Genomic DNA, 19,675 nt, shown 5'->3' on the forward strand with positions numbered 1-19,675 from the left:
GGCAGTAGATTAATACCTAGATACAAATAATTTTTGTTAAGTGAAATTTTTGTTTTAATTCTATCTTTTAGATCCTCTTAAGTATAATCATCATAAATGCAAAGTGTATTTAGCCATAAAACGTGTCAATCTACCATAACAGCTATGTCTGCAAGCATTTCTCTTAGAACCTGATTTAGTGCCGACTGTTTGGATAACTGACTGACGGAAGTATTTGTTGTAGTGTTGCACTGCATTAAAAGCAAGCCTCCTTTGTATTATCATGTTAATTATGTCTTTTGAATCAAATAAAGGAGGTGGATTAAAAGAAAAGTCAAAAGGCATGCAAATCCTACATACTTAAAATCTAGCAGCCCCGGTTATATGTCAGGTGAACTCACTTCACGGATCAATCAAACACTGTTAAAAATAGTATTGTGTATGTAACATAAACTACCTTAAATTAACAGACTCATTCATAAATGTGATCAAAGATAGCAAGGAACCAAAGCTAAAAGAATACTTCATAAAATAAAGAGCTTGCTTCAGTGAGTTTCAGAGAATTCATGAACTGGCACTAAGAGATGTCCTCAAGGATGGTAAGAAGTTTCACTATTACTTCCAATGAAATCATGACATCAATAATGTACTAACTGAACAAATCAAAAATTGAGTTTCGAATGTTGCTTGTTTTTGAGAAAAAGGAATTTTGTTTGGCAATGTATCAACAGTTAGTCTAGTTCCTTGCTAACAGACTCCTGATTTGGCAGGATACTATTAAACACCACTCCGGGAACCAGACTAATCAACAAAACAAAAAGCAGTGACATAATACACAGATGTTTTTGTATACATATGATGGTTGTTGAAACCAGCTGGAGCAATCTTTCACATCACATGTTGGACATTTTGAAAATAAATGTTACTGTCTAATAATGAACAACTTCATTAGAAAAAGTGTATTATTAACAATTAATATCAACATGATTGTAAAATGAGGATTCAGTCATTCAACAGCCCAGTCCCCTAACTCCCCCCTCACAGTTTTCTTAATATTCAAGCAGATGTTTTTAAATTTTTGGAGGTCCCTTGGTAACTTTCTCCCTCGCTTAAAGTGCAGTCAATGTTTGCGGATACCATTGTGTGCGAGTTTTTGAGGGAGAGGTGTATAGTGCACTTTCTAAATTAATTTATGGTGTCCCAACTTATACAGTAAACAACATTTTAATTAGAATGAACTAGACATCACTATTCTTTTGAGAAAATCCCTGGCTGACTGTCCATCCACTGAGAAGAAGCAGCAATAATATTTTTGAGTTTACCACTTTGGAAGCAGTATCATTTTCATTTAGGACCAACTAGATCCTGGGTTTAATATGTAGTTATGACTCTGGTCTTAAACAAAGTAACAGAAAAAAAGTGAAGCCAATAAGATCAGTAAAATTCAACAAATAATTTATTTTCCTTGAATACAAAGTGAAAATTTAAAAGGAACTAACATTATTGTGAATTAAATTTCAAATAATTCTAAAAGTTCTATCAATAGCCCAAAAGTAAAGAGTGTTCCGAATTCAAGTATTGAATGTGCTGATGTGCCAATAGTCTTGAATGAGCTGATGTGCCAACAATCTTGATGTATCTCAGTGACACAATTGAGAATATCCTTGAATGAATTCCCAATAATCCCAAAATAATGGTTTAGTCCAAAATGTTAATGTGCACTTAGAAATTCCAATCAATAATTTCTAACCATTCCTCTCAAATTATATCTGAATACAATTAACAATGATTTCTGAACTGAAATTATTCTATTTACTTCAAACTTATATAATAAGATGACCAGGATGTGTGTCATGTTTACTCGTCAAATTTGTACACAAGTTTTCTTCTAGAACATTCTAAGGCTGAACCTTGAACTCAAATATCAGTAAACAACTTACTTATAACTTACAAATAAGATAAGAAGCATGCATGCCTTCTAGAACCTTCTAAGGTCAAAAGGCATGTTAACATGTTTACATTGTCTTAAAGTACAATCCACAATGATGGAAAATGTTAGCTTCATAATGTTTTTGTTATGTATATTTGATTTATTTAACTATTTGTAAGTTTTAAAATCTTTTTATTTATAATTTCAATACATGTCAAAATAATGTAGTTTTGTTTACTAGGAACTCGATATTTTTTTCAGAAACTAGTTTGACCTTGACTCTTCAGTTGTAAACACCTAAAGCTGACCTAGTTGCTGACCTTAATTCAAAAATCACTGAGACAAGTAAACAACTTTTTATTTTTATCTTATTCTTAGAGTAAAATGATTGGCTTTTGTCAAGTCATACTGGGACTACATTCTTTTAGACATAAATACTTCTTGAAGATTCGGGAGAGTTGTTCCTCATCCGGGAATCTGATTTGCATTTCAAGTTACTGTATAATCGAGATGTTTCTCAGTCGGGGCTTTTTCTTTACACTGGAAAGTGTCTGCTGTGTCAGTTGGAGTTACAATTTAATTTTTATTCAAATTATTTGGATTCCAAAAGATTAATTCTTTTTCCTGGAAATATTTGAGTGCTCATACAGAATTCTTGGACAAAGACATTTATTTAAATTTTATTCAGAATTCAAACAATGGAATATTATTTTCTTTGGTTCACAAAGGAGTGTAAACATCAGCTCTAGTATACATCATCGTCTTCCATTTTGGATTTTTTTCTCGGGACTCAAACTTTAATTCATTAGAACATTTCATTGCTAGGACTTCAATATTTTAATTTGTGGATTATTCTTGGATTATTTTTGGATTTGATTCTTAAAACCGTAAGTTCTTATTTTTTCATTTTTTATAATGTTTTTCCAGGGAAATAAGTTATTTGTTAATTTTTTCAAAGTCTGTTGTTTTCACTCTTTCTTTTTTTGCTGTTTATTAGAGCCTTAACACCTAACAAAATATTTTGTTTACAAATGACACTTACAATCTACAGTAATGGATAAAAGTTAAACATACAATACAGAATTACATAACAGTGTGCATAACATTTCATTGCAATCCTTTAAGCAGTCTAGAAGAAATACCAATAACAAACTTGTGCTAATGGACAGATAATGGATAACAGGTCATCAAACAAACAGACATTTAAATGTTCAAATTATGAATAAATGATCTACTATTTTTCTACTGCAGAAATTTTGTCTGAGCTCCTTTTATACTGTGTGTGATTTGATTACATTTATCATTTACCTGCATGTTCTAACAAGGGCAATATTTACTGTATACATTCACTTATAAGATGAGTCAAACTGCAAACCACAGAGACCCAGATCTGCTGTTTCTAAAACATTAAAGCATAAACGCTATCGTTTACAAACTTACCTCTACGTAGCCATAGTCGTATCCATTTGTAATGTCTCTATCTAAAAGTTCAGCATAGAACAGGATGGCATCATGGCGAACTGTACGGAAGTCAAACTCAACATCAAGCGTGTATTGTGTTTCTACATTAAGGAGGAGCATTGCAGTCGCTTCTGGGAAAGATATAGGAATGTTGATCACCTCCTCACAGGTGTAGTGAGGGGTACCTGCCCTTCCCCCATGGTATTGGGCTCTTCTATCTTTATCCGACAGGGCATACAATACAGACACATCATTGATATATACATTCCTCAGGCAGCCAACAAAGTTTTTAGTCACCTGCAAACCTGGAAGAGATTTGCCACTGCTCATTTTAACTTTTTTTTGTCTCTAATGACTAATGACTCTAATGACTAATGACTCTAAAACTATGGTTGAGGCTGAAGTATACATATCAAAACCATAGATTTTTCGACTTGAGTTCTTGTTTTTGAGTTTCATATTTTGTTATTTGTTTTCAAAAATATACCCTCAGCAAGGCTTACAGGTGAAAATGAAACATTCCCAGACAGTAAATCAGGTCATTAAATAAAATAAGTTAGGATAATTCTGCTGTTTCTTTTCAAAAGTTAGCTTATGCCATTGTCAAACAATTTCTAATTTAGATGTAAAAATTCAACCTGAATTACAATGCCTAGGCACCCAGTTAATCTGATGTAATTTTTGTACAGTATGTTCAGCATTTTGTTGCCATTTTCATTACCCACCATGATACTGTCATTATATATCAAGAATTTATGCACTGGAATCTTTTCAACCAGAAATGATGCATTATTCAAATTATGTAATATGGTTACATGTACATGCCAATCCCCTAGTATACAAGAATAATTATTGCTCATTTAAGTGGTACAATTGTGTTATCTGAGCAGAAAAAGTTTAATCTATATATTACATGCCATTAAAACACAAAGCACTATGAAAAATGTACATTTATTTTGCTACTAACCTGGATCTGCCGCTAGTTAAAATTCTTGTTCTTGTGGATTAGTTCCATAATACAAACACAAAACATACTGGCAAGTTATTTATATCTGACACTCACTTTAACTAGTCTACATGTCTAACTTTCACTAAATTATCATAAAATCAAGTCCATAAATTCTACATGCATGACAATGTGCTCAGTCAGAGCACTATTAAATGACTCTCATATTCTTATTTTAAAATTTGCAAAGCGCAAAGGATTTGTCCTTTTTCTGATCTGACATGTTTTTAAGTTTAAAAGATCCATCTAATGTAACATTTTTCATTTATATAACATCCATTAGCCACATCAATAAAGCCTCTTTGCATAACATCTGGCACCATTTTCTTTCAAAGTATAGACTGGTCCACTAACTAAATACATTGCTACTTTCATGACTGTGAGGCAAACTTTCAAAATCAAGAAACCAGTCTGTTTTTTTTGTAATAGTGTCATATACAGTTTGTTATAAATAGAAAATTAGGAAACCACATGTAAGTCTAGGATGGGCAAATATACTTGTATGCCACTCTTATGCAGGAGTCTTCTTTTTGAGAATATTCTCAAATGGATATGATTAAAGAGATGATAATAAAAATAAACATTCAACTTTTTCTTTCTTTATTTTTAGTTTCTATTTTAATGTACCAAATAAGCATAATCCATAAAAAAGGCAAGTGGAAGACATAATTAGGTGAAAAAAAGTGTAATGATTACACTAAAAGAATAATATCACAGTGAAACCTTCTAGCACCAAAACCAAGGACAGAACAATTTAAAAAGAGTTTTCAATACTCTGGTACAGTTATGTGGAACAAGCTTCCATTACATGTAAAATCTGCTGAAAATATCAGAGTATTTAAGAAGAGATATCATGAGCATTTATGTGCTTCTAATAGATAATGGAATTTAGTATTTTAATACCAAACATGTTAAAATAAACAGTAATTATTGCTATCTTCATATATTGTGCATTGTTATACTCTCCTTAGAGGGCCTCAAAGGAGAATAGTCCTGGACTAATGAGTCACCCTCTATAAATAAAGCATTATTATTACTATTATTATTGTTGTTGTTATTATTATTATTATTATTATTATTATGGTTGGCATGTATGCTTATATCATTGCAGTTTCTTAGGAGTAACCATCAAAACAAAAATAATAGACCCTGATCTGCATGCACATTATGCATACCTGTCAACCCCTTGAGATGAAAACCTGTATGCTAGACCAATAAAAACTTTACAAGACCAAAAAAAACTTACATGAAAAAATGTATTCATACATTATACAAGATCAACAGTTTTAAATCTACAAATACCACACACTAACTAATTTTACAAACATTTTCATAATTATTTACATCACTGAAACTTTATTTTATTTTATTCTTTTGATTTTGAGTGTTTTGTAACACAAACATATTATATGCAACACATGCAACCTTTGCACTTTTCAAAATGTAATCAGGAGTTTAAAGTCTATGCAGCAGGCGTCATTGTTTATATTACACTGCTTATTTTATGCTTCTAGTAAATAAAAAGCTATGTGCAAGGTATTTTGAAAAACACGTTTTCAAGGTGTAATATTAACTTCTTTAGATTTGTCATGGTCTCATTATTAAATATTTATATTTTTTCCCCATAAACCCTAAGATATTATGCAAGAAGCTGTTAAAAAACTGAAATCTAAAAATTAAAAAATCACCAAAGTTGCAGTCCAGAAGTTCATGCCTCACAAGCTGGTGATCATTTCTATTAAAATTGCATATCTTGTGTTTGAAAAGTTATGAATTTTCTATATGGTAAAAAAGTTAATACAAATTTGCAGTTTAACATATTTTTTAGCCATGAGAATGGCATCACTAAGTATCTGTACTACTCCCTTCATGCTGACATTGCATCCTACTGTTTGAATTACAAATCTGACCCACTAATTCAAAATTTAATTATAGGCAACATGCATCAGCTAAACAAATTTCCAAAATACCTTATAAAAATTCATTAAATTGTTGCTCTTTCTAAATATGTATGTGTATGTGTAGTGATAGAGTGCGTCTTTGGCAGAATAAAAGGATAAAATGCAATTTAAATATTTTGTCGTGCCTTTACTCATATTAAATTTTGTTTAAAAAGGCCACATAATTGCAAGATCTGTGGTTTTACGTGACATAAAAACCAATAATTCTGTGCAAGACATTATCACTTTAAGACAGGGTATGGTACAAAAAAAGTATTTTGATCTCTGGGCCAAATGTTTATTTTCCAAAGCATATTAGAGTTATCCCCACCTTGCTTGTGCAAAGCTAAAAAGAATCTGGATCATGCTCAATTGTAAAAAAAAAATTATGTCTGGGATTTACATAATAAATTGTAAATGTTTTTTTTTAAAACGTAAAATTTTATAAGAAAAAATGTACAAAATGGTTGTATGGCCGTACACTGAAAAAAAAAATAATTGCAAATTACAGGTAACCCACACAAGTTGACAGGTCTAAGCATTATGTGATTGCTGATCAATGTCAATGCTGTTTGCAATTGGGCCAGTTTAAAACCATGTATGTACTGTAATTTCCTTGGTTTGATAATAATGCCAATATTCATTCCCCTTTCTCCAAATGAGACATGAAAAAAAATGGCACATAATTTTGTCTTGAAAAAAAGCAAACAAAGAATAATCTTGAGTCTGATAAAATATGGATCCAATATGTCCTAAAAAAAAAACAGAAAGAAAGAAAATATGTTCTACCATCTATGATCATAACATCATAATGGTTGCTGGTCTGAGCTATTGTCCCTGCATTTTTTGATATAATTCAAGTGCTGCTTTTTGTGGATTAGCCAGACAATCCATTGATAAAGCACTTGGCGTGGAATGCTAGGTCCCAGAGTTCACACTTCTATTTGGCAATGCAAATATGTTCCATGTGTGTTTTTTGGAAAATTCAATCTTCTGAGCCACATACTACATAAAATAACAAAATCTGTCTAATTAATAGAAAGGTTATGCAAATTCAACATTTCAGCACTGTACCTCTGGTTACCACAAAGTTATCTCCCCCTCCAATGTACACCTTTGGATCCAGACCAAGGTGATAATTTTCTCTTGTGAAACTGCGTAACAATTCCCGTCCATCCAGGTAGACATAGATGAACCTTTTCTCATGGACGATAGTCAGGTTATGCCACCTGTGAAGATGCAAAGAAATTATAACTCCTTAACCCATTTCATTCTAAGTAAATGTAATTTGTATGACCTATCATACATGTAACATGGGATCAAGAAATAAGCTACTTCTTCTGTATTGGGTACACAGATATCAATTTGTAATTATAATTTTATGTATATTACATTTCTAAATAGAAATCCAGTGAATTTTTACGTTTAGATGATTATTAATCTCTGCTTGCCAAGAAAGCTGGTTCCTTTGCTTTTTGAACCCTTTCCTCAACCTTGTTCTATTCTTTGTGGCGATGACAAAAGGACTAAGTGAATTAGAAGGTTGATGCATGGCAGCTCACAAGTGAGTGCTGTTAGATCTCTAATCTCTCTGGTTAAATCTGTGTCCTTATTTTAGATATAAATCTACATTTTATAAAAACAGAATTTCTTTAATTTGTTCGTCAGAATTATGTGCAATATACAACAAATACTGTTTCTCACAACATGAATAAAATGTTAATGAAAAATTTACACCCCAGAAAATTGATGCTCAGAAAGTTTTTGTGATGAATATGGCAAAATCCATATAAATTCAAGCATTTATAAATAATAATCCTTTTGGTTCTAATATTTTTATGTCATCCTTTTTAAATAAATTTTATCCCATATTTTTTAATGTTTCACATATGATCACATCATGATTATCAAAATTCCTGAAAATTCAAGGTTAGAAAAATGGTCAGTCTATGGTTTTATCTTTCAGGAGATGGGGTAACAGATGAACTTAAAACTTGGATAACTTTGGGATTTGGGTGTAAAAGGAGACAAACAGGCCCAAAAAAATTGATGAATAATGGTGGAAAGTTTTAAAAATATCTCCATCACAGGGCTGACAAGCAAATGATAAAGAACTTACAGATGGATGGAAAGATGAACAGTACCAAAACGTAATATTCATTACTTATGACGGGACAAAGAAAAATGGTGATGTAACTAGCAATGATAAATGTTATGATATTACCTGAGTATTAATTCATGTCACTGATGCAACAGTTCAATAACTTGTTAATACTGATTTTATATATATATATATATATATATATATATATATATATATATATATATATATATATATATATATATATATATATATATATATATATATATATATATATATATTCACTCATAAACCAAGTCCAAATGCAAAATGCATAGAACCAGATCTACCACCACATCATGTGCCAGCAGATCAGAGTTTATACAGTTTTCAAAGAGTAATCAGTGGAACAAACATAAATCCTTATCTGTCAGTGCATAATATGCCAGCAGGGTCTTTGTTGTTTGCAGTTTGACTTTACTTAATAGTGAGTATAGACAGAAATAATGTCCAATAAGGACATCATGCCAGTTGAAATCATAGTAATAAAAACATAAAATTACACAGTAGTCACCTCTACATGGAATTCACTGAAGAAAATTTCACATAATTTTTGTCATGTTATTCCTAGAATCTTACATTTGTGCCTATTTCAAATGAAACTTTAAAAAATTCCTGGATAATGTTTTCAAGGTATCACTCACAAGGGTCTACAAAATACAGAAGATATCCTATTAACTGTCTAAATTTCATTAAAAAAATGAGTCCTCATAAACTTGATTTTTTGAAGATATGAGTTTTAATTAAAGCCATGACATGCTCTCTGGTAAAAAAAAATCCCCATGAAAAAATGAATCACCACTGACTTAATTGTGATCTAGATTCAGAAGACAGTAACAAGAAGATTTTTGGAATACAGTTAAAACTGTTTTAAAAGACCATTGTTATGAGAGACCATCTGTCTCAGGAGACCAGATTCACAATGCACATGTGTATTTATTATATGTGTATTGATTATATAGCATTATGATCTGTCATTAAAGACCACTTGTCATAAGAGACCATGATATTTTGTCAGAAGGGGTGGTCTTTCAAAAGAAGTTTTGCTGTATGTTCTATTGATTTCTATTGATGATGTACATGTTTATCATGCATCATTTTAACATGTGCAGATTCAGAACAAACATTAAATTCATGTTCACTTGTGATCTTGAATTTTGATGAAATGAAAATATTAAGGCACTTAATATACCTTCAGATCCAGACATTTAAGTCTATCAAAGTAATATGGTGAACAAACCTACATTATCAAGATGGATGAACAAAATAAAATAAAAATCTGTACTTTTGAAACACAAAACAAGAAACAAATAATTTATTCTAGACTTTAAAAGCTTCATTAAAATATGGACATTATTTTTTAGAAAGCAACAGCATTTGCACAAGTCTAATACAATAAGCAAAAATTAATAAAAGGTTAATGAAATTGGGGGGGGGGAAACAAATATATTTAAATAATAATGAATGCAAAATAAACCAAATTAAACATTGTCTAATAAATCAGCTCCCAATTATGTATGGTCATGTTGTGTGGTTTGGGGTGTGATCTCACCTATCCCCAAAAAATCTGCAAATTTATTGCAGACAGAATTGTCCATTACACACATAACTCAAGAGCTGCAAGAGATAAAGGTAGGTGTCTAAAAAGGATTAACATGTGCACTCCTGTGGTGTTGATAAGGTAAGACTGGACTCCAAACCAAATAACATACTAATACTTGTTTACAAGTTGATTTATTGGACTAATCATACAAATGGATGCAGTATCTTCGAAGAAAGAAAATTATAACAAAAAGACCTTTTTTGCCACAGGATTAACAATTTGAAGCAAATGATACTCAGGAATTTATAATGCAAAGAAGATAACTAATGATACTCAAAGCTCTGAAAAACTTTGGTCAAATTGACAACAGTGATATACAAAGGCTAATCCAGTACTAAAAGACTGCAATTTGCAATTTTTCATGGAAGATATATACATGCATGTTGATAAAATATCCATCTTCCAGAAAACATCTTGTTAAGGATACAGGAATGCACAGAAAATGACAGAAAATGCAGCACTTAAAAATTAATGTATTCATCAAGATTAGCAACAATAATTAAAATTATTAAAGACAAAAACTGTAATCATATAACTTTGATATCTCTGCTATTATGGTACAATCCAAGAAGACTTGATTTAATATGAAAAAGGCAAAACTGTACAATTAAACAGGGTACAATACTGTATTGTTTTGCAAGAAAATGTAAAAATCAAACAAGTTCATCCAATCAGATGTAAGATCACCACATTAATATGCATGGCTCTTGCTCATTATCAAACCTGTACAAGATCTTGCTGATATAAGCCTCTGCCTCAAATCAGATCAAAATTGGATGAGAAATAATGACCTCTAATGTGGTAACAAGATCAACTTTTAGACATAATATCACATCATTAATATGCATGATTTTCTTCATATTATAAGTTCTTTAAGCTCTTAAAGGTAAAGCCTAAAGCACTGATCAAAAGTGGATCAGAAATATGGCCACTTAAATGGTAACAAGTCCTGCTAATCATGTAAGATCACCTCATTAATATGCATAGATCTTGCTCAATTTCAAACTTGCCCAAGATCATGATGATGTTAGCAAATATTCCAAGTTTGATCAAAATCAAATCTGCAATAAGGCCTCTAAACTGGTAACATACTCAGCCAATCTGATGCAAGATTACCACATTATTACATCTGGATCCTGTTCATTTTCCAACTCAGCTGATATCTGGATAATATAAGCCCATTATTTCAGGTTGGATACTGGTTCAGTTATACTGCCTCCAGAGTGGTAAGAAACTCATACATCATCACATCATCAATATGCGTGGATCTCATTAATTATTAAACTTGTCCAAGACCGTGAGATACAAAAACACACATGTATATTCCAAGTTTGATCAAAATCAGATCAGAATAATGACCTACAGAGTGGTAGCAAGCTCAGCCAATCAGAAGCAAAATCACCTCATTAATATGCATATACCTTGCTTATGTCTGAGTTTGTCCTAGATATTGATGATATAAACTTTCGTACCAAGTTTAATCAAAATCAGATCAAAAGCCTGGCATACAAAATCTTAACAGGGAAATGTTGATGGATGGTGATGGATGCAGATACAGTGCCATTCCATATGCTTACTTGGTTTTATAGTCAGATGTACTAAAATTGAGTAAGACTTTAAAGACTGTTTTATGACCTACAAAATCTAATCAGTTCATTTATATATGCATAAAAAAACTAAATTTTTGTTTGTCTACACTGAGTATTTTTTTGCATGTTCATTGTAACAAGCTTCTCAAGTCAGACAGATGGAAGGACAGGACCAAATCAAGATATTCCTTCTGCAAACAGTAAGGGGCATAAAAATGCAAGGTACAATTTACCAAGAAAAGAAACATTAATGAGAGTCCACAAAGCAGACAAATTAATAACAATTTATTATTATTATGATTAGCATATGTAAGCCTCATTCATGTACATACTATATGTACTTGTTTACAAGATGAATTCAACTGCAAACTGCACAGAACCAGACCTGCCAGGAGGAGTAATCAGTAGAACAAACAGCATAGGCCTTATCTTAACAAACAGCATAGGCCTTATCTTAACAAACAGCATAGGCCTTATCTGCAGGCCCATTCTGCTACAGCAGACCTTTGTTGTCTGCAGTTTGACTTGACTTATAAGTGAGCATATAGATGGTACAGGGCAAGAGTATTTCAAGCTTCAGGCAAATGAAATGAATACATGCTGCAAATAATGAAATGATAATAAAATGGTATGATGGCAAGACATTTTTACACTACATATCAAGTCACAGAGAGTCACTAGTATGTGTAAGGCTCTTAAAGGAAAAGGTTCACTTTTTACGAAAATCAACCATATATGAGATTTTATACTGGTGTTTCATTTAATACTTTTGTTTTCAATATGGGTATTAGACCTTATAGTGTTTTTATCACAAAATGATACTAGAGATCTGTTTTGGTTGAGCAATATAGTGTATATACAGACACACAAGAGGATCAAATTCCTGCTCCATTTTTCTGTAGATACTGATTTATATATGTGTTTATTATGTTCCAATATTTTTCTTCAGTATGATGTAGATTCTCATATTCATTAGGACCAGCATCAGATGCTGATAATTAATTGATGAAAGCATTTAATTTATTTAAAAGACTTATCTCAGTAATGTAAAGTAGCAAGTTTTCTGCAGTACAACCCCATTGATTGATAGGTCAGTACTGTTTAATGCTAATGACATACTTTGAGTTGTGTATCAACCCCATTGATTGATAGGTCAGTACTCTCTAATGCTAATGACATACTTTGAGTTGTGTGTCAACCCCATTGATTGATAGGTCAGTACTGTTTAATGCTAATGACACACTTTGAGTTGTGTGTCAACCCCATTGATTGATAGGTCAGTACTGTTTAATGCTAATGACACACTTTGAGTTGTGTGTCAACCTCACTGATTGATAGGTCAGTACTGTTTAATGCTAATTACACACTTTGAGTTGTGTGTCAACCCCACTGATTGACAGGTCATAACTGTTTAACACTCATGACACCCTTTGAGCTGTGTGTCAACCCAACTGATTGACAGGTCAGTACTGTTTAACGCTCATGACTCTCTTTGAGTTGTGTGTCAACCCCATTCATTGACAGGTCAGTACTGTTTAACACTCATGACACCCTTTGAGTTGTGTGTCAACCCCACTGATTGACAGGTCGGTACTGCTTAACACTCATGACACCGTTTGAGTTGTGTGTCAACCCCATTCATTGACAGGTCAGTACTGTTTAACACTCATGACACCCTTTGTGTTGTGTGTCAACCCCATTCATTGACAGGTCAGTACTGTTTAACACTCATGACACCCTTTGAGTTGTGTGTCAACCCTATTGATTGACAAGTCGGTACTGTTTAACACTCATGACACCCTTTGAGTTGTGTGTCTACCCCACTGATTGACAGGTCGGTACTGTTTAACACTCATGACTCCCGTTGAGTTGTGTGTCATCCCCATTGATTGACAGGCTGGTAGTGTTTAACACTCATGACACCCTTTGTGTGTCAACCCCACTGATTGACAAGTCAGTGCTAACACTCATGACACCCTTTGAGATGTGTGTCATCCCCACTGATTGACAGGTCGGTACTGTTTAACACTTATAACACCCGTTGAGTTGTGGATAATGTAAACACTGTACCAACCATATATATGGATCAGATGGCTTTACTTTTCATCATTACTTTTCTGTTTTCCCAAATGTAAGTTTGATCCACTCTCCTTTCTTGGACCAAATTAACATTTTCATGTGAATATTGACTATCACATTGGTCTATTCTCTCTTTTTGGACTAATATAACTAGCTTAAAGATTAAACATGTATGTACACCATTTAGATACTGTTGTTAGACAAAACTGAGATATTTAATGAAAGTCTGGTATGTATCTCTTACAACTACCCATTCACAGCTTACAATGTATTCTTGCACATGGATATCTTATTAAAAGTTTTTAGCTTTTGTATTTCTAAATATTTTGGACAATCTCTGGGCCTGTGCAGATTGGTAGGAGCAATCAGTGGAACAAACAAAACTGACCCTAATCTGAAGGCACATTATGCTATGGCAGATCAGGATCTTTGTTGTTGTCAGTTTGACTTGACTTATAAGTGAGTATATATGGTATCTTTGGATAAAGTGTGTGTGCGTGTGTGTGTGTGATTAGGACTTTTAACGTAGCTTTAACAATTTTTCCGTCACATCACTATGATGTCTGCAGTATGGCAATTTATAGTTATGTCTAGCACTGGGGCATCATGCCACAGACATGTAGCATGATGTCCCATCCAGTCACATTATCCTGACACCAGGCCGACCAGTCTTAACACTAACCTCTGAATGCTGAGAGCTTAGCGAGGCATCTGTTAGCACCATTTTTGTAAGTCTTTGGTATGAATCGGCTGGAATTCAAACCCATGACCTCCCGCTTCAGAAGCAGACGCTCTAACCACCAGGCCTTTGGTGAGGTCTGAATGCAATTTAAATGCTAAAATGTTATTCCACTATCATTTCATTACATGATATCATCCTATTGGCATGTGCATATGAAGTCAATGCTTTACCCACTTGAACTTTTATGGAGACGGTAACATTTTATGAGGAAGATAAATCTAATTATCCATGAAAATTTATTTCTTCCCAGATTTTAGGGTCTTTTTGATGGTAAAGTGAACCTAGACCTTTAGCAGATTGGAAAATGATGCATGTGATTGGTTAAACTTTATTTTGAAATAGTCTTAAATCATGCTTTAACCAAAGTACCATAAAAGAGTACATTATAGTATTGCCCCATGTTCAACACTTGTGCAGACTCTAGTAGGGATGGTTGACTATTAAGTTTATTGGCCAACAGGTCATAATGACCATGATCACTGATCAAAGTATGCAGTTTGGAACTAAACTTATTTTACTGAAACCATTATTTTCTTATCAGACTTACCTTGATCTTGACCTTTGACCTTCCAACCCAAACAATTTATAGGTTTCTTTCTAACTTTCAGATGGTTAATAAAGAAACAAATTACTATACAAAGCCCATATTTTGTTAAGTCACAATGACCCTGACCTTTCATGTTTTAAGCCCCCACAAAACTGGCCTCTTTCTTACCTTAAGTGCAAGCCCTACATGAACTAATGTTAATGAATGTTTTCTAGAATGACAGTTATTAAGCAAAAGCATTTTTCTTCTTTCACAAAATTGACTATGACTATTGACCTTTTGACTCCAACTCAAAAGGTTTTATATTACCCAAAGTGGAAGCCATGCACAAATTCTTTTCTAAAGGTACATGGTTGAGATAAGAATTTTTTTTGTAGAAACCATATTTCACTTATTTCAGGTATTGTGGCATTGACCTCCGATCTTCTTACCCCCAAATTAATAAGCTTCTTCCTTTTACCAATTACAAGCCTAAATTTCAACAAAAGAACTTAAATTAAACCTAGTCTTATTTAAAATCGACTAATTAAATACTCAAAGTTCAGACTTAATTTTCAGACCTAGATTGGTAAAACTGGAGAGAGAGTTATTGTGCAAAGCAACATATTTCTTCTTTCAGTCATAGTAATTTTGACCATAAGTGTTTAGGGTTTTTTGGCCTCAAAATTGATAGGCTTTTTTTCTCCTCCTGCTGTGAGCCATCCATAAAGTTTCATCCAGGTCTGTGATATAGAACAAATGTTACTGTGTTGAAACTATTTTCTTCTTTTATTCACAGTGAGTCTGACCTCTGACCTTTTAACCTTCATATCAATACACTTCTTAATTGCCCCAAGGACAAGCCATCTGCAAAGTCAGAAAGAGGAACATTGTGTAAAAACTAAAGCAATTGCAAAGAAACCAAAATGGTAACGGAGATGAATGGATGGATGGATGTCATAGCATTATATGCTCTGCCTTTCAGCAGGTGTATAAACATTGGAGCATTTTAATTGTCCTTCATATTAAAACCAATATAAATAAGTAGCACTCTGTGCCTTGTATGTCAATGAATGTATTATTTCGTCCTTGCAGCTCTGCAGCAACGTCTTCCTATGATATTATTGGAAAACACTTTTGTTGCATATTCCACAAGAAATTACAGCTTGTTTCTAAAAATACACTTTTAAATCTCATGAGAGGTTAAATCCAAATATACCATTATATCTTTGATCTGATTCCTGCATGCTTTTGCTTACATCTGATGCCACCTATACTAGCTGAAGTTGTTTTGACCTTGATTTCAATCCTTTGGTCTCAAGGTCATGTATAACTCCCTGATTACAAGAAACACTGCCAAAATATTTTCCATCATAATACTTTAGTATCCTAACATTTTCAGCAACAATCAATTCAGCATGTTTGAATACAGTCAATTCAGCATGTTTGAAAACAGTCAATTCAGCATGTTAGTGACATCAAATTTGAGCAAATACTGCTCTTGGTAACACAATTTTGGTGTTGTATCCTTCTCATAAAATTTGCAAACTATATTGTATCTATTTTTTGTTTCCACTTGCAGAAGAGATGCATGGAAATACACAATAACCATGTCCTACACCACTTGGATGAAGATGTGGAGACCTTACCGTGCAGAGTATTGATGACTGGACAAAAAAAAAAATGTATCAATCATAGCGTCCAACAAAAGAAAACATGAAATCTGCGAAGAAAGCAATGTGTCCCCAGGATCTTTTTCTCCATAATGTTAATTATTTTCTTGCCACCAAGACACTCCTAACCCTTTCCCCCTCTCCTGCTTCCACATTCCCCTGCAGCAGATTGCAATTTCAAAACAATTGTGAACCTCTACAACTGCTCAAAACATATCATGTGTTAATTATCTATAAGAAACTAAGAGACAATGTATAGCATTACACATGCAAATTGCAAATGTGGATGCATGTCTAATGATCACAATTGCAATGCTTTCTTAAAACATGAAAAATAAATAAATGCAGCAAGACAACAAGAAACAAAATCATAAACTAATGTAAACCTTGATAGGTGATTACACAGCTAGTTGACAAGTGATGTTCTATCCAGTTTGCTTAAAATTATGCAATGATAGAGCTGGGCCTACACTGTCATTGTTCAAAATCACTGTCCCATCAGCATAGTCATAGTTCAATATCACTGTGTATCCCATTAATATGTACATTCACCATTTGATATCACTGTGTATCCCATCAGTATGTACATTCATCATTTGATATCAATGTGTATCCCATTAGTATGTGCATTCACTATTTAATATCAGTGTGTATCCCATCAGTATGTACATTCATCATTTGATATCAATGTGTATCCCATTAGTATGTGCATTCACTATTTGATATCAGAGTGTATCCCACTACTATGTACATTCACCATTTGATATCAGTGTGTATGTCAGTTTAGTACACAGAGATGTAATTCAATATCTGTGTCAGTTTAGTACACCAACATGATTCAATATCACTTTCAGTACACAGACATGATTCAATATCAACATATCTCCCATATTTAAAATTGTAGTCTATGTATAATCAGTCACTACCTACAGTATATGTAATGAATCAGTTGACTGGTACTCTTATGTATAATCAATCAGTACCTATATATATAATTAATAAAATGGACACAATTCATGCTACTAAATGAATATTGATATCCAAACATTTCCTCCTAAATATAACTATGCAAATTAAAACTCATTCAAGAGCAAGAGATCCTTAAACATTCAAGCATGATGTGGCTCCTGAGGAGTCTTTTGACCCTAAGTACCATGTGAGAACTGCTTTTAAATAAAATGATATGATGAAGTTTCAAACAGATACCATATACTATGAAAAGAACTACTACTCTGAACTTTTCAAGTAAGCTGTTCTAGTTAATATATTCAGTGTTAGAAAAAACAATAGTTAGATGGAACACATACTCCACCGTTGCACACAAAATAAATACTAAAAGATCAGGATAGCTCAGGCAGGATGTAAACTGATTCAAAATTATAGTAACAGTTTGTCATAGTAATTAGTAATGTTACTTGTGTTGTTTAATCAAACATATTTGAAGAAAATAAATTCACAGTTAACATGGAAAGATTGATGGTTGCACACAAAAATAGATGAAAGAGCAGGCACAAGATCATGACAGATAGATAACAAGAAATTTAGTTAACACCCTCCCTATTAAAGTTCAAGTCCATAGGTACAAAACAACATTCTTAATGAGCTTTGATTAATACAACTGTCAGAAGCATGACCCAGAATACAAGATGATAAATGACTGAGCATCAAATGTGGGGTGGGGGTGTTCAGATTTTCTTACCTATAATCATCTACACCTATCCCTGCCTGGACCTCTATATCCTCATTACCAATTGCAATGGATACTGTAACAATCCCACCATTGATGGAGGCAGTTACATGACTGTGATATGGGGTGCCACCTGCAGCATATAGTAAAACACCAGACCCTCTCTTTGTCTGAAAATAAAAATGTAATCAATAATGTTATAATTTAAGTCAGCATGTCTTTCAACTGAGTGTTAAACCTCAAAGCCACTAAAAAATTTTACGACATGGTGGTGGTGGAGTCTGTGAATAAAGGTGATGGAAGAACAATATTTCCTTTTATAACTCACTCTATCACTGGAAGAACAGACATTGCAAAGTGCTGTAATCTTCACATTTTGTTTGTTTTTAACTTCAGCAATGACAGAGTTCTAACAGGGGAGAGAAATCTTTCAATAAAACCAGGACTCAGGGAGTGACAAAATTTACCTTGAATTCAAGACTAAAACGCCCTCTAGATGTCAATATCTGATCTGTTTCCTGGTGCAGCATGTAGGTCAGCCATTCATAGCCCCTAAGGGTCACTATTGTGGGCCCTGAAATTTGAAAATAAAATTTGAAAAATAAGTAATGTTTATTCCAACTAATGCATCTGAATCAACAAATTTGCTATATATCTACCTGATATGATTCTAAAGCACTTCCCCATATTTCGCTTAGTTCATGCAGTTTTTCAGTGGATATGATGCAACCACATCCCATATGATCTTTATGTATTTGAAGTTGAATTTTAGCATTATATGTTTTAATTGTTTTGAATTTATTGTTAAGTAGCCTTAACAAATTTGTTTTTACTGAGACAGCCATTGTAAAATCCAGCTGCAATCAGCTATTTTAACACATATATAGGACGCCTTTGTTGTCTCTAGATGCAATCATTTGTCATAGTATATATTATTGATATCATTACTGAGTTCACCTACAATCAGATATTGTGGTACAAATTAAGGAAATGCCATTATCAAGTCCACTTGGAAACAGATATTAGAGTATAAATCAAGGAAGGCGTTATCAAGTCCACTTGGAAACAGTTATTATAGTATAAATCAAGGAAGGCATTATCAAGTCCAACTGCAGTTATTTTAATATAGATTAAGGATGTTATTGTCCATTGTAGATTCAAGCAGTTATTGCAATTTGAATTATTTAACATAGTATATATTAAGGATGCAGTTGCTGAGTTCAATTGCAATCTTTAATTGCAATCATTTATCATAGCTTATTTTAGGAATGCCATTTATCTTCATGAAAACAGCAAAAGAATTTAATTTGGCTTGACAGC

The 19,675-nt window shown here is 32.9% G+C and overlaps 1 protein-coding gene across 1 annotated transcript in view; it reads right to left on the reverse strand.

The window, feature by feature from the left end:
- Positions 1-19,675, reverse strand: part of LOC149807292 (axotactin-like) — a 228,898-nt gene that overhangs the window by 119,506 nt on the left and 89,717 nt on the right. The window contains exons 5-8 of the mRNA XM_089964906.1: positions 18,823-18,929; positions 18,368-18,525; positions 7,391-7,545; positions 3,350-3,675 (exon numbers count right to left, since the gene is read on the reverse strand). Coding sequence (XP_089821032.1) covers positions 3,350-3,675; positions 7,391-7,545; positions 18,368-18,525; positions 18,823-18,929 — 746 coding nt within the window. The remainder of the gene's footprint in view (positions 1-3,349; positions 3,676-7,390; positions 7,546-18,367; positions 18,526-18,822; positions 18,930-19,675) is intronic.

The sequence above is a fragment of the Sinohyriopsis cumingii genome, chromosome 1 (assembly GCF_028554795.1).
Source record: "Sinohyriopsis cumingii isolate HCF-2022 chromosome 1, ASM2855479v2, whole genome shotgun sequence".
In the NCBI taxonomy this organism is placed as follows: domain Eukaryota; kingdom Metazoa; phylum Mollusca; class Bivalvia; order Unionida; family Unionidae; genus Sinohyriopsis; species Sinohyriopsis cumingii.